The sequence below is a fragment of the Vulpes vulpes genome, chromosome 15 (assembly GCF_048418805.1).
Source record: "Vulpes vulpes isolate BD-2025 chromosome 15, VulVul3, whole genome shotgun sequence".
Classification (NCBI taxonomy): domain Eukaryota; kingdom Metazoa; phylum Chordata; class Mammalia; order Carnivora; family Canidae; genus Vulpes; species Vulpes vulpes.
Window position 1 is genome coordinate 40,322,975 of NC_132794.1, and position 17,285 is coordinate 40,340,259.

At 37.9% G+C, this 17,285-nt stretch overlaps 1 protein-coding gene and 1 pseudogene across 1 annotated transcript; both read right to left on the minus strand.

Moving 5' to 3' along the window:
* Positions 1-1,359: 1,359 nt before the first annotated feature.
* LOC112919838 (U3 small nucleolar RNA-associated protein 15 homolog) lies at positions 1,360-2,922 on the minus strand (annotated as a pseudogene).
* A 4,342-nt stretch (positions 2,923-7,264) lies between these two features.
* LOC112919796 (olfactory receptor 4F3/4F16/4F29-like) lies at positions 7,265-8,110 on the minus strand. The gene has a single exon (XM_025998319.1). It carries the CDS (start codon positions 8,108-8,110, stop codon positions 7,265-7,267), a length of 846 nt encoding a protein of 281 aa, XP_025854104.1.
* Between the last annotated feature and the right edge of the window lie 9,175 nt (positions 8,111-17,285).

The window sequence follows — 17,285 nt, forward strand, 5'->3', positions numbered from 1 at the left end:
ATTCACATATCTCAGAAAACCAAGAAAAAAATAAGAATATCTTTATTAAAATGTGGCTTACATTGACCTTTAAAAAGCAAAAACTATTTTCCAAAGCAAGCTACTGTAGCTTTGAGCTCTAAAACACAAGATGATTGTGGAGATTAGAGAAACAAATTCTAAAGACTGATTACAGAAAGTCGTTTTCAGAAGGGTAGAGAGCTATAAGATAAGCTCCAAACATATGTACAAAAGATTGAAAGGCTATTTTATTACAAGAGAAATGGCAAATTTTATCACTCCTCTGACCTGAAGCAAGTTGAAAACTGGGTAGAAAAACGTTGCATATCAAGGAGAAAATTGTGGTCTGAAAAGGTCTGTCTGTAGACCTTGTTTTGGTAAGAACAGTCAAGATTAAAGGAATGGCAAGAATCTGTAATGGGTAGCACAATTTTTAGGTATCAAATCTGCCTCATCACACTCTGAATACATGTTCTAACTAATTCAGAGTTAAATTGTTCAAAGCTGGCCACTGATGTGTCGCTTGTGGAGCAGATGCAGTCCCATCACTAGCAGAAGCAGAACATGGGACCTAGGATAAATGATGACATCAAGGCAAGGGAGGCAAAATCAGCAGTGCCTGGAAATCCCACACTGATTAGAGTGAAGAGAGAATTTATTTCGTTTGCCATTTCTGTTGTTGTTTGTCCAGGAGAAAAGTAAAAAATAAAGCCCTGCCCCTTTAGCAGGATTCCCAGTTGAAACCCATTCTAGGGTTCTGAAGGCCTACCCAAATGTTGATACAGAACTTTGCTGTATTAAAATTAATATCCCTTTGTCCAAGGTAGACAATACACTCTGACCAAGACAACTCAGATCTTCTAGCCGAAGATGCCATGAAATGATTCAAAGTATTACATGGAAAACCATGTCTTACAACAGGTACTTATTTATCAACTCTAGATATTCCAGTCTCTTCCATCAAACTGCTTCTGTGAATAGTTTTTTGGGTTTGTTTTTTTGTTGTTGTTGTTGGCTTTTCTTTTTGGAATAAATCTCCTTTATTAGATTAAGGATGTTCTTTTTTTTTTTTTTTTAAGATTTTATTCATTTATTCATGACAGAGAGAGAGAGAGAGAGGCAGAGACACAGGAAGAGGGAGAAGCGGGCTCCATGCAGGGAGCCCGACGCGGGACTCCATCCTGGGTTTCCAAGATCAGGCCCTGGGCTGAAGGTGGTGCTAAACCACTGAGCCACCTGGGCTGCCCGTTTTGGGGGTTTTTTTTGTTTTGTTTTGTTTTTACTGTATCAGAGAGATTCTCTTTCCAATAGTTAACAGAATCAAAGTTAGCTGTTGTTACAGGTCTCATTAAGCAGACACTATAGTTCCATCTTCTTGTTCTCTAGAAATCCATCAGGTGTATGCTGCAGCACAGAAGTGCTTTCCTTCCTTGTCATAGTAGCAAAAAGCATATCATCATCCCCAAGGTTTCTAGTAGTTCTCTCCTCGTAATAAATCTCTTTTTCTACAAGTCCTTGAAGTAACAAAAACTTTTTATCAACTACGGGTGACTGACCAATCACAGGAAGATATATATCAATGATTATTTCAGCAGCATTGATCAAAAGAGGGACAAATCTTGGTTGAGACAGATTCCATATTTAAAAATTAAGAACACGACTGATTTCCTTTTCGTCCTGATCTGCAAGGGCATTTGCAAGGACTCCTCTTTGATTTAGCTCCTTTATGATGGAAACTGTAGTCTCAGGTGTCTTTATCGCATTACTGGGCTCAAGGACTGGGTCAAGTGGCTCTGTCAATAGACTCAGAAGTTTTTCAGATCCTTGTCATACAATTCTAGCGGTTTCTGTGATGGCCTGTTGATCAAAGTGTCGTTCCGTTGCTTCATGTAATTTTTTTCCTTTAATAAAAGTTCGATATGCAGGCCTTCTTCTCTTGGGAAGAGAATCCTTCTTTCCTTTAGATTTCCAATGTTCCACACTCAATATTCCATTGGTCACTCCTACAACTATTGTCTCATCTTCGTGCACAAGTTCAAGACTCAAAATTGAAGCTGCATAATCAAAACTGTGGACTACTTTATAGGAAGTCATGCTATATACTTTCACCTTTTTATCCAGTGACCCAGAAAGTAACCTCTGTCCAGAGCTGCTCAGATATAAACATATCACAGTTTTATGATGATTTTTCAAAGACACTAGCAATTGTCCTCCTTGCAGCATGTCCCAGATTTTAACATAACGGCCTCCTGCTGATGCCAGACGTCCTCCAGAGGGAAAAAGCAAGACCCTTTCCACTGACTGCCCATGCTCAGCAGAGATTACACTCTTGTTTGTTCATGTATCAAACATCTTCACAGTATGATCATATGATCCTGTTACAAACAGATCTGTGTTCAGTTTGCTACCACATCCACACCTCACATAATCAGAATGTTCTTTGAATGTCACAATTTCCTTGGAGTTTGGAATATCCCACAATTTAACTGTATAAATCATCAGCCCCAGAGACCACATGGTATTTGTCAGCTATAAAATCAACCATGTGAACTGCTTTAGTATAACCTTCAAACTGCCTGAGGGGGGAGCTCTCCCACGTATATCAAAAAGCTGAACTCCATCTTTCCTGCCAGCCACAAGCAGTCTACCATCCTGACGAAAAGAAGCACAGTATGTTGTGTCTTTACACTGGGAAAACGTTTCTATAGGTTCTTGAGAGTACCAGCCATAAATGTGAATCCTTGAGGAAGCTGTGACAGCGTAATTATATGGAGGCTGTGGAGAAAAATCTACTTTTGACACTGCACCAAACTCCTTGATTTGAACAGGGGTCTTATAGTTGTTCCAATACGGTGTGTCCTGGGTGATTTTTTCACCAAGTACAGGATATGTCTGAATAGCTGCAGGCTTGTACCCAGACATAATTTCATTCAGTTAGACTTTTATCCAAGAATAAATAGTTTGAAATTGACATTAGAAATAATAGTGACTCTGCTCCAGGTCTGCACAGGATCACACAGGCCTCCCGGGGAGCCGCCGACACACAGCACCTCTATCAAACATTTAAGGAAGAGTTAATACCTAGTCTTCTCAAACTATTCCAAAAAATAGAAAATGAAGGAAAACATCCAGACTCATTCTATGAGGCCAGTATTACCCTGAAAGCAAACTAGACAAAGACACCACTAAAAAAGAGAACTTCAGACCAATACCCCTGATGAACACAGATGCAGAAATTCTCAATAAAAGACTGAATCCAACAATACATTAAAAAGTCATTCACCTGGGACACCTGGGTGGTTCAGTGGTTGAGCATCTGCCTTCGGCCCAAGGGTGTGATCCTAGAGTCCTGGGATTGAGTCCCACATCAGGCTCTTTGCATGGAGCCTGCTTCTCCCTCTGCCTGTGTCTCTGCCTCTCTCTCTCTCTCTCTCTCTTTCTGTCATGAATAAATAAATAAAATTTTTAACGAAAAAAAAGAAATACACTTTTTAAAAAATCATTCACCACAATCTAGTGAGATTTATTCCAGAGCAGCAAGTATGGTTCAATACTCTTCAATCAATCAATGTGACATACCATATTAATAAAAGAAAGGATAAGAACCATATGATCATTTCAATATATGCAGAAAATCATTTGAAAAATAAAATATCCATTCATGATTTAAAAAAAAAACACTCCACAAGTAGAATTAGAAAGCACAAACCTCAAAATAATAAAAGCCATATATGAAAAACCCACAGCTAGTATCATCCTAAAGGGGGAAAAATGGAGAGCTTTTCTTCTACAGTCAGGAAGAAACAGAGGTGTCCATTCTCACCATTATTATTTAACACAGTACTAGAAGTCATAGCCATAGCAATAAGATAACAAAAATAAAGAAAAGTATCCTAAGTGGCAAGGAAGAAGTAAAGCTTTTGCTATTTGTAAATGATGGGATACTACATATAGAAAACCTGAAAGATTCCACAAAAAAAAAAAAAAACTGCTACAACTAAAGAATAAATTCACTGTCACAGGACACAAAATCAACATACAGAAATCTGTTGCATTTCCATGCTCCAATAATGAAGCAGCAGAAAAAGAAATTAAGGACTCAATCCCAATTGGATCAAAAATAATAAGATACCTAGAAAGAAACCTAACCAAAGAGGTTAAAGACCCATACTCTGCAAACTGTAAAACACTGGTAGAGAAATTTAAGAGAACACAAAGAAATGGAAAGACATTCCATGCTCATGGATTGGGAAAACAAATATTGTTAAAATGTCTATACTACCCAAATCAGTCTACATATTTAATACAATCCCATTCAAAATACTACCAGCATTTTTCACACAGCTGGAACAAACAATCCTAAAATTTGTATGAAACTACAACAAAGACTCTGAATAGCCAAAACACTCTTAGAAAAAGAAAAATAAAGCTGGAAACATCACAATTCTGAACTTCAAGTTATATTACAGAACTGTAGTCATCAAAACAGCATGGTAGTCGCGCAAAAATAGACACACAGACCAATAGAATTGAACAGAAAATGCAGAAATGAACCCACAACCATATGGCTAATTAATCATCAGCAAAGCAAGAAAGAGTATCCTTTAGGAAAGTCTCTTCAACAAGTGGGTTTGGGAAAACTTGACAGCTATCTGCTAATGAATGAAACTGGACCATTTTCTTACACCATACACAAAATAAATTCAAAATAGATTAAAGACCTAAACATGAAACAGGAAACCATAAAAATCCTAGAGGAGAACACAGGCAACAACCTCTTTGGCATTGACCATAGCAACTTCTCTCTAGATATATCTCTTGAGGCAAGGGAAACAAAACAAAAAATAAACTATTGGGATGTCATCAAAATAAAAACTTCTGCACAGCAAAAGAAACCATCAAGAAAAAAAAATAGGCAACCTATGGAATGGTAGAAGATATTCACAAATGACATATTCAGTAAAGGGTTAGTATCCAAAATCTATAAAGAACTTACCAACTCAACACCCAAGAAAACAAATAATCCAGTTTAAAAATGGCCAGAAGACATAAATAGACATTTTTCCAAAAAGACATACAGATGGCCAACAGATGCAGAAAAGATGCTCAACATCACTGTTAACCAAAGGAAATGCAAATAAAAAATACAATGAGATACCACCTCACACCTGTCAGAATGGCTAAAATCAACAACACAAGAAACAACTTCAGAAGGATGTGAAGAAAGAGGAGCCTTGTACACTGTTGGTGGGAATGCAAACTGGTGCAGCCACTCTGGGAAACAGTGTGGAGGTTCTTCAAGAAGTTGAAAGTAGATCTACCCTATGGCCCAGCAATTGCACTACTGGGTATTTACCCAAAGGATACAGAAACACTGATTGAAAGGGATACATGTACCCCAATGTTTATAGCAGCATTATCTACAATAGCCAAACCATGGGAGCATCCTAAGTGTCCCTGGACTGATGAATGGATAAAGAAGAAGTAGGATATAGATACAATGAAATATTACTCAGCCATGACAAAGAATGAAATCTTGCCATTTACAATGACATGAATGAGCTAAAGAGTATTAGGCTAAGTGAAATACGTCAGAGAAAGACAAATACCAAATTATTTCATTCATATGTATAATTTAAGAGGCAAAACAAATGAGCAAAAGGTGAAAAGAGAGAGAGAGAGAGGCAAACCAGACTCTTAACTATATAAAACAAACTGATGGTTACCAGAATGGGGGGGGTGGATAATGGGTGAAACAGGTGAGGGGATTAAATGGAACATGTGATGAGCACTGGGTGTCATATGGCAGTGCTGAATTGTATACCTAAGACTAATATTACAGTGTAGGTTAAGTAACTGGAATTTAAATTAATTTTTTTAAATAAAACAAATAAATAAACAAAAAGCATAATCAGATATGCAAATACAGAGAACAAATGGATGGTTTCCAGAGGAGAGGAGAGGGTGGGCAAAATGAGTGAATATGAGTGGAAGATACAGGTTCTAGTTATAGAGAAAATAAGTCATGGCAATAAGAGGCACAACACTGGTGATATACTCAGTAGTATTGTAATAACACTGAATGGTGATGGTAGCTACAGTTATGGTGTACACAGCATGACATATACAGAAGTTGAAATGCTATATTGTACACCTGAAACTAATGTAATGTTGCAGGTCAACTACACTCAAAAATTTTTAAATGTTTTAATCATAATAAAATAAAATAAAATAAAATAAAATAAAATAAATAAATAAATACATAATCTTCAAGGCCATATATTTTAGGGTGCTTCCATGAATTCCCAGAAACAATTCCAGATAGAGTAAGCACAACTCCATATATGTAGTAAGCCAAAAAAAATAAGTTTAGAGAACAGATGAATAAAACAATAAATTACTGGTTCATGAATGTGCATATGTATGTAATCAAAAAGAAATCAAAGGGTGTCATTGGTTTATGCTTTTCAAAATTCTTCCCAGAAAGTGTTACATCACCAACAGGAAAAATATTGTGACCATTAGGCAATTATCTAAAGGACAGATTAGCAAGAAAAAGGATATGAAGGCAGAATACAATGAAGCAGGAGAGATCAGTACTCCTCTAGTCTGAAATCAAGTTATTTTTATTTGAAGAACAATCTGAGCACAAAATTTTCCTGCTGAACAAGATAACTATGTCCTCCAAATCATAAGGAGAAAGTTGATGGCTTGTTATAGATGTGAAGAACCAAAAAAAAAAATGTGAAGAACCTGGGATATGAATATAGATATGAATATTTCCCAACTCACAAAAGGAATAAGAAAAAGAGCTATTATTGGTAAAGGTGGAGATTATCAATCGTAAGTGAATAATTAGCATCTGGGACATCAAGAGATATATTATAAGAAAGTATGTAGATAAACTGAAGAAACAATAATAAACTGAAAACTTCAACAGAAAAAGTGAAGCAAGGAAATTATAAGTAGCACATATATATGCAGCACCATATGAATCAACATATGTTTTCAGTTAAGGTTTTGTCTACATCTTCATTATTTCTAAGGAAAGAGGTGCATTCTTAAAGGGTGCGGTAATATTCAAATCAACTGCAGATACACTAAATAAGCCAATTCTAAAATTACAAATACAAACTATATGATGATCAGGATAAAAATCTTACAACATTTTTTATGAAATCTTTCTAAAAATCATTAATGGTCTGAAAGCTCTTTTCATTGCTGCCTTCATCACTTTATTCCTGAATGTGTAGATAACAGGATTTTAAAAAGGAGTGAGAACTGCATCAGAGAGAGCAAGAAATTTGTCCATCTGGGAATTGGGGTGTGGCCATGTATAGACAAACATGGTTGGACCAAAGAACAAAAGGACCACCATGATGTGAGCTGACAAAGTGGAGAGGGCCTTGGATGAGCCACCTGAGGAATGTTTCCAAACAGTAAACAGGATGAAGACGTAGGAGATGAGGAGTATGAAGAAGGAACCAACACAGATAAACCCACTGTTGACAGTGACCATGAACTGCAACCTGTAGGTGTCTGTACAGGCCAGTCTGAGGAGACGAGGAAGGTCACAGTAAAAGCTGTCCAGCACATTAGGACCACAGAAGGGTAGATTAACAACAAATGCCAGTTGGAACAGTGAGTGACTGACACCAAGGGCCCAAGCAGCAGCCAGAAATAAGATGTACCTCCGTGGGTTCATGATGGTCAGATAGTGGAGGGGCTTGCATATGGCCACATATCTGTCAAAGGCCATGGCAATGAGCAGCACCATCTCCACGCCACCAATGACGTGGATGAAGAAGATCTGGGCGATGCAGCCGCCAAAGGAGATGACTTTGTGCTTTCTGAAAAGGTCATAAATCATCTTGGGTGAGGTAGCAGAGCAGGCTCCCAAGTCAATGAAAGAGAGACTGGCCAGGAGAAAGTACATGGGGGAGTGTAAGTGAGGATCAATGGTCATAGAAAACACAATGAGGATGTTTCCAGTCATGCTTGCCACGTAGAGCACAGAGGAGAACACCAGAAGGAGAAGCTGGATCTCCCATGAGTGAGTGAGTCCCAGGAACACAAACTCAGACACAGCCGAGTGATTCCCTCCATCCATGGATCCGGCCAACTGGGCTACCACGAAATGATGGGAACTAAGAATGTGAGAAAGAAACTGTGATTATCAGGAATGATAGTGGTATTGAATATTTATGCTGCATTGCAAATGAGAACTAGCTGATAATCCAGTTCCTCACACTTCTTAAGTAATGACAGTAATGACGACAATGATGATGATGATGATGTAAGCACAACTCAGAAGATCATATTATAATTGGAACTACTAGGAAAAGCTCTCGTTGCCTAAAATTAATAGGAGAAATTTGGCAAGAAGAAAAGCTTCGCAGGGCCCTGTAACAAGAAACAGAATATACAAGCAAGAAGGTATATTTGTTCACAGAAGAAAAAGAGAAGTAGGTGAAAATAAATTCATTTAATTACCCACAAAGAGAAATGACACAGTTATACAAATTACATCTGACCCTACTTTCCCATAACAACACATTTCATCTCCCACTTATGATCATTTTCAATTTCTTCTCTCCATACAATTCACATTCAGAGAGTAGGACTGTGGAGAAACTGATTAATCAGTGGATCACCATTTAGGAGTGAAAGTTTTCTGAAACATGAGACGGGAATGAATTAAGGAGAAACACACTGTAGAAGAGGACACAGATTGAGATTAGGGACAATGCAACTGGGGAATAAGAAAACACCCAAACCATGCAAGTGTAGTCAAAGAGAAATGGGCTTCAGCAAAGATAGAATTTCATTCTTTGTCATCATGTCAGATCAGGTTCACTGCTTTTCTGAATCTTCCCATTTTTTATTGTGGTAGAAACCATATAGCATTAAACTTTACCATATAAATCGTGCACAAGTGTACAGTTAAGTATTATTAAGTATATCCACCTGGAAAATATGCCTAGAATTTCTTCATCTTGTAAATCTGACACTCCACACCCATTGAACAACAGGTTCCTGTCTCCTCTCCCCTCAGCCACCATCTACTTTGTTTTTATGAATTTCACTACTTTAGGTACCGCATAGAACTGGAATCACACAGTATTTCTTTATTTTTTACTGTCTTATTTCACTTAGCATAATATCCTCAGGTTCATTGACTACATCTTTCCATTTTTTTAAAAGTTCTTTCAAAATGATACAGAGATCTCTACTGGCCACTCTACTCAATGAAGTTCCCTCTGGACCCACACCTGGCCCTGCAGGATTTTTATCCAGACCTAAGATATGTACAAATGCTTGGGATTTCACCCTAGTTTCTGCTAAAGAATGGACCTGCATCACCACAAGGAATGTGAAATATACCTGGAAACAACTTCTATTTGTCCACACATATAAAAGTCTTATGGCCAGCACTTACATACACTGAAATATTACATTTTTCTTCATCAGCAATTCAGCCACTCATCCCTTTCTTTGCTCAGTAGTATCTCCATTCTTTTAAAGTATTCAGGACTTTGTCACCTGCTCTGGTATTTGACATCATCAGTCTCAATATGTCTGAAATGCATGCAGGTATGTGGTGTCTCCAAGGTCATTTGCACTTTTAAGCGCTAGCACATTTTGAAATGAAAAGAATGTCAAACTTCAGTAACAGTATAGGAGGGCACATTGCCTTGGCTTAATCACATGCACTTAGAGCACATACTAAAGGGTTGGTAGTTGGGGCACTTGCCTGGCTCAGTTGGTAGAGCATAGATCTCTTGATTTCAGGGTTGTAAGTTCAAGTCCCACAGTGGGTATAGTTATTACTTAGAAATAGTCCTTTAAAAAAAAAAAAAGGTTGGGGGCTGGGTTGGTTGAGCATCTGCCTTTGGCTCAGGTCATGATCCCAGGGTCCTGGGATAGAGCCCCAGGTCAAGTCAAGCTCCCTGCTTAGCAAGGAGCCTGCTTCTCTCTCTCCCTCTGCTGCTCCCCCTGCTTGTACACACACACACTCTCTCTCTCTCTGTCCCTCTCTCTCTCCGTCAAATAAAATGGGATCTTTAAAGAAAACTAAGAGTTCTATCCACTTAAATAAAAGGGGGGCTGGTGACTTTTAAGTTTTGACTAGGTTTGTATTTGGGAGGAGAAGGGATGAAAGTGGTGAAGATTCCACTGCTCTGTGTCCAAATACCCACCATAATGAACTCCCAATAGAGGGTAAGCCCTGAAAACAGCTGCTGAAGTTTTATTCCTTTTAGAAGGTGTTGGAATGCAATACAGGCTTACTCACCTTCTTTTGCAGACACATCTCCAGGTATTTGAAGAATCTTCTCAAAAAAAAAAAAAATTCAGTTGATACCTATCCTAAAACATCTCTGCTCCAAAACTGAAAAACACACTCACTGTGATCTGACCCCGAGTCTAGCTCATCAATGCTAAGCTGAGTCTATATATACAACTGAATCAAATGATTTTGCTGTCACCTCCTGAGGCTACAGTCCATAGTCTCAAGATACACACTTTTTATAGCCCAAGCTCTTGGGTCAGAAGTCTCTGAGCCTGGGCTGGAGAAGAAGGAACCACCTATGCAGCCATTGTGTGAGGGACAGAGGAAAGGACGAGGACTGGTTGGTAAATATGCAGAGACAGATGGCCAGAAATACTCAGCAACTGAGGATGAAACATGGAGACTTCTGTGTGGAAAGCATATGGATCCTGTGAAATCCTGCCAATATTTTTATCTAAGAAACAGCCTGTTCCAGATTGACCATTTTTCAGATGAGAAATCTGATACTCAAAAATGTAAACTGAATTGCTTATAGTCACACAAGTGCCGGAACTAGGGACTAGAATCCAGGTCTCTGGATTATTGATCCAGAAACTATAGATCCTGTAGAATATAACCTAAGAAAGAAGAGTAAAAAATCAAAACTTAAAATGTGACTTTCAGAGTTAAAACTGACACCAAACACCAGCATTTATACAAACCACCTATTATTTGCATTAAATTATTTTGCATGACAATAATAACTACATACATACAACAAAATGACCAATGGAATGTTAGAAGTAAATGGTATACAGAAATGAGATCTTTCAAAAGACAAATACCATATGATGTCACTCATATGTGGAATTTAAGAAACACAACAGATGAACATAGGGGGAAAGGGGGAAAAAGAGAGAGAGGGAGGCAAACCATAAGAGACTCTTAACTATAGAGAACAAACCGAGGGCTGCTGGAGGGAGACAGGCAGGGGGATGGGCTAAATGGGTGATGGGCACTAAGGAGGGCACACGTTGGGATGAGCACTGGGGTGTTGGTGTTGTATGTAAGTGAAGAATCACTGAATTCTACACCTAAAGCTAAATTCTACACCTAACACTATATGTTAACTAACTCGAATTTCAATGAAAACTTGAAACAAACAAGCAAAAAGAAATGACGTCATTTATTGCTGCCACACTTTGAGCGCTCACTCTTCTCATTTTGGTGTTCATTTGGAAGACCAAAACAGTGGTGCAATATCTGAAAGAAAATCTTTATCACACCATCCATCATTTCTGCCTCTCCATAGTTTGCTGTCCTCAAAAGTCAAGTAAAAGTTCTTAATTATTTTATAAAGTTCTCCTTGATAGTTCCAGTCCATAATGAGTCAGAGTTTGGGTTTGTTTTTTTTTTTTCCCAACTTCTGTAAGTCACAAACTCAATAAACCGAGTGGAAAGACATAAATTGCACACATAATAGCTATAACACAGTATATGCCATATGAACAGTAGACAAGATTATATGCTGAATGTGTGAGAAAAAAAATAGAAATTCAAAGGAAGAACCAGTATTATCAGCCAGGTCAAGGACTTCAGGAAGAGAATGGAATGTTATGTGTCCTTTTTTTTTTTAAGATTTAATTATTTATTTGAGAGAGAGAGCGCGTAAGAGGAGTTGTGGGGAGAAGGACAAGCAGACTCCTGAGTGCAAGCCTGACACAGGCCTCAATCCCACAACCCCAAGGTCATGACTTGAGCCGAAATCAAGAGTCTTACCTTTAACCACCTGAGCCACCCAGGTGCCCCATGATGTGTCCTTTTAAATATGAATGGGAAACACCTTGATCTGTAAACTGTAGTCCTTTGCTTTTAAACACAATGCCTTAAAGTTTTACTTGTATTGTCCAAAGTTCCTAAGTGTAAAAGTCAATAAGTATTTCTAAAATGAAACATTGGTTAATAATCCCTCTACACTCAGGAACCAATGACTCCAGTGCTGTTTCTCTACCATCTTTGAAATAGATTCCACACACAGAGAAGAACATTTCTCATCTCTGACTTCAAAATTTATGATAACCATAACTAATAGTCTCTATTCAGAAGCACCCCACCCTCTACAACATATACCTTGCTTGGGGATGGAGGAGACTTTTTTCAGCAAACCTACACCTAACACTCAATTTCATGAAGGTTGGCAATAATCTGAGAGGTAGAAAGAAATATGAAAAGACAGAAAGACACAAGGAAGGGATAAGTTAGAGAAGATACACACTATGGTGCCTGGGTGGCTCAGTCTGACTCTTGATCTCAGCTTAGGTCTTGAGCTCAGGGTCATGAGTTCAAGCCCTCTTTTGGGCCCCACATTGGGTGTGGAGCCTACTTTTTAAAAAATGTATATATACACACACACTATCACTATGATAATGAAAGGAAGAAAGAGAAAAGAAACTATACAGGTGAGGAAGGGTGGAGTTCAGAAGAGTTCGGATAAAATTAAACAGGAAGATCCAATTCCCACCTCTGAACAAGTGATTCATTTTAAAAAGCCAAACTCCTTAAGTACCTGCCAGGAGGCTCACAATTTCCTGTGACTATCACATATGACAATGAATGGAAAGACTGTTTTTTATAATGCAACACGAATGGAAATTACCCAGAAGTTATAACTGTTACCCTACCTTGAGAAGGCTACAATAGAGCTGTAAATAGCTTGGTTTGAAGTCTGTGAAGCCTGTTTTTGAATCCAGACCCCACTACAACTTGCTATATGAGCATGGGAAAATCACTTAACCTCTCTGAGCTGTTTCCTCATTTGTAGAAGAAAATAACAACACCGCCCTTGCAGGGTGTGCTGGGAATGAGGTTACATGATACATGTAACATGCTCCTAATGAGGTACCTAGCACATTGTGAGGGCACAGTAAGCAGTACCTAATATGTAGGAAGGACCAGCTAGCTATATGTCCCAGTTCTGAGTTCTAAGTACTAAAAAAATTTTTAAATTTTGAATCCATTATTCTGAACAATTAAGAAGAATTGGTTTCAGTTTAGGTTTTCACGTCTATGCTGGTGTCCAATAGCTTGGAATGCTTCATCAGGGATATTTCCCCTAGGATAATTTTGCTCCTAAGAGGAGATATTGCTCAGAGCTTGATTTGTGTGGTTTGTTTCCTGATTCTACAACCTTCCTACAGCCAAAGTCATGGATAAATTTTCACAAAAACCATTCTGAAAACTTTCTTGACCACCTCAGATAATACTGGCCATTTGTACCTGTGTGGGGGTGAGGTGCCTCATGGAACTTCCAAAGGTGTGCTCATCCATATAAAAATTTGCATCAACTTACCTACAAAAAGGAGGCAAACCCATAAATACCTGCCTTTCAGGAAATAATTTGCTCCCTAACTCATATTTCTTTTTCAAGATCCACTTAGCATCTTTAGCTATAACTGTTGCTAACTCTGTACAAGCAGAAAACACAGAATTTATGCATGTCAGAAAATCAGTTATGGCTGCAGATGGCCACTCAGGCCAACGTAGTTCTAGTTCTGTTCATTCACCCATTCTACCGAGCCTTCTTATTTAACAATTTTACTAATTAAAATGTACTTACTTAGTATTTGTGTTTGTTAGTTGCTTGGAAAGACAATGCCTATCTAACATCTTAATTCAATACCAAGAAGCACAGGAGGATGAATGCACAGCGTTGGTAATACCTGAAAAAAGTGGAAGGAGGAAACTACAGCTGCGCTGATGAGAAAGAGAAAATGGAAAATGCAGCACTCAGCAGAACTTTTATAAATAGTAATATTAGTATACATGAAGAGAAACTGAAGAATTATCTATAAAGCAGATAGTACAATATAGAAATGACAGTTAAGTTCAAGTATCTGAGATAATGGTGAAGAGCATGGGCTGCCCAGAGAATGGAAAATGTTTAAGAGAACAGTAGAAAATAAGATGAGAAGGAAAGGTGAGACTAGTTTTATCTGACCTCAGGCTCTAACATCAGATGGTGGAGTGCTGTTAATACATAAAGGAGAAGAAAAATGTACAGAAGGGAGTTCATGGATGAGACCCACTGCACGGAGAAGACCGTTCATTTGCCAGTGAGACAGGCCAGAGGAAGAACAAACAAGTAAAGAAGCCCAAGTAAGGGACTGCTAAGATAGAATGGGTCTGACTTGAGAAAATCATCACCTCACCCAAACCTTCTCTACCCTTAGGATGGAAAAGCCTTTGTTCTCTGATTTTCTACTACTATTATCCCCTTCACCTACCCGTTTGCCAAGGTAAGTAAGAGATCAGCATCACTAAAGACTCAGATACGGTCCCCCAACCAGATCCTATTCAGGATCATTACAAACATAAATAAATCACTAGAAAACACTGTCACCATAAGAGTGACAAAAAGAAAAAAGCTAATTATGGCCCCAGAAGGCAGTGACCAAGTGACACTGCAGAGATCTGGGATTGCCACACTGAGATCACTCCACCTGGAGAATTGTCACCTATAATCATTTCGATTTTCCCAATGTAGCCAAGCAGAGAGGCTGTTAATGAGAAGAAATAAGAGTTTATAATTTTCTGACAAAGAGACTCTGTGCCATATTCTAGAACTATTTGGAATCATTATTTTACTGTGACTGAATATGCATTCCATAGAAAAATATAAAGTGGACTTTTACATTTTTAATCATTTTATGATAATTTCAACAGTATATATGCCATCTTGGGAATGTTAGAATACAAAAAAAGTATTTTTAAAACCTTGAGGACAGAATATTTTGAGTTCTTTAAAATAAGAAGAATACTTTCAAATGTTAAAGTAAAGTGATTTTGAAAATCAATCCTTTTGCATATTATTTTATGGAATCCTCAGAACAGCATAGCAGAGTAAGCACTATTATTACATGCATGACTTCAATTTATGTAATAAACTAGATTTTATAGCTAATAAAGCTTAGTTTCATCTTTGAAACCAGAACTACAAAGTTCATTCTTGTTCTTCTCCTCAGAATGCTGCTTTGACACAAATTGTATCAAAGTACAGAATAAAGGTACATGTTACGCATTTATTTTACAAGCAAAATCAAAGTATCCCATAAGAACAAGATGACAACAAGGAAAATAAGCAGCCACGTTACTTTTGAAGATAGAGAATTCTAGCTTAAGAGAGCAGAAAAGGATGCGTGTCCTCTTCTCTTCCTTCTACACCAAAGTGGCAAGCTCTCAACAAACCTCATTCATTATAACCCTCCCACCTTGCGCACTCCAGCCCTCCCTCCTCTCTCTTCTATATCATCTATGCTTCCTTCCCTATTGTGTTGTTCCCTCAGCTTTCACCCCGTGTTCTATCTCCCATCTTACTAAAACTCTTTATCCAACTTTCCTTTCTGGCTTCTACTCCATTTATCTAAAGATCTCCGCAGCAAAAATCCTTCAAAAGAGCTGCCTCTGCTCTCTTGGTCCAATTCCTCTCCTGTATTTTCTTTCAATTTCACTCCAATCAAAATTCCACCCCTTCCCTAAAACTGGTCTTTCAGTTCTCCTATGATCTCCATATCAAAATCTAATGATCAAGTCTTAGTCCTCATCTTCTATCCATTATCTACTCCAACCTTCATGTACATTTTTGTCAGTTGGCTTCTCAGGTACCACACAATCCTGGTTTTCCACCATATCACTGGTGGCTCTTTCTTAGTCTCCATTAATTGTTATTCACTCCCTGACCTCTTGATTATTAATAATGTCAGGGCTCATGCTTTTCTATCTATATTCATGCTCCAGGTTTTCTCATCTGGCACCATGTCTTTAAATAACATCTGCATATCAGCTTATATCTTCAATGGGGAAAAACTGAGAGCTTTTCCTCTACAGTCAGGAGCAAGACAGGGATGTCCACTCTCACCATTACCATTTAACAAAATACTGGAAGTCTTAGCCTCAACAATCAGACAAAAGAAGAAATAAATGACACCTAAATAGGGAAGGAAGAAATCAAACTTTCACTATTTGCAGATGACATGATACTCTATGTAGAAAACCTGAAAGACTCCACCAAAAAATTGCTAGAATACATGAATTTAGCAAACTTGCAGTATATAATATCAGTGTGCAGAAATCTGTTGCATTTCTATACACCAACAATAAAGCATGAGAAAAAGAGATCAAGGAGTCAATACCACTTACAATTACATCAAAAACAATAAGATACCTAGGAATAAACCAAACCATAGAGGTAAAAGATCTGTACTCTGAAAATTATAGAACAGTTATGAAAGAAATTGAAGAGGACACAAAGAAACAGAAAAATACTCCATGGATTGGAATAATAAACTTTGTTAAAATGTCTATACTACCCAAACCAACCTACACATTTAATGCAATACCTATCAAAATACCACCTGCATTTTCCACAGAGCTGGAACAAACAATCCTAAAATTTGTACAGAACCACACAGAAAGACCCTGAATAGCCAAAGTAATCCTGAAAATGAAAAAGAAAAGCTGGAAGCATCACAATTCCAGACTTCAAGCTGTATTACAAAGCTTGACCATATTGCAAAGATGACTACAAAGTAATCATCAAGACAGTGTGTATGGTACTGACATAAAAGCAGACACATGGAACAACAGAACAGAATAGGAAACTTAGAAGTAAAGCCACAACTATGTGTTCAACTAATCTTTGACAAAGCAGGAAAAGTCTTTTTCCGATGGAAAAAAGACAGTCTCTTCAACACATGGTGTTGGTAAAATTGGATGGCCACACGCAGAAGAATGAAACTGGACCACTTTCTAACACTGCACACAAAAATACATTCAAAATGAATGAAAGACCTAAATGTGAAACAGGAAACCATAAAAATCCTAGAAAAGAACACAAGCAGCAACCTTTTTGACCTTGGCCACAGCACCTTCTTACTAGACAGGTCTCCAAAGGCAGGGGAAACAAAAGCAAAAATGAAGTATTGAAACTTCATTAAGATAAGAATCTGCACAGAGAAGG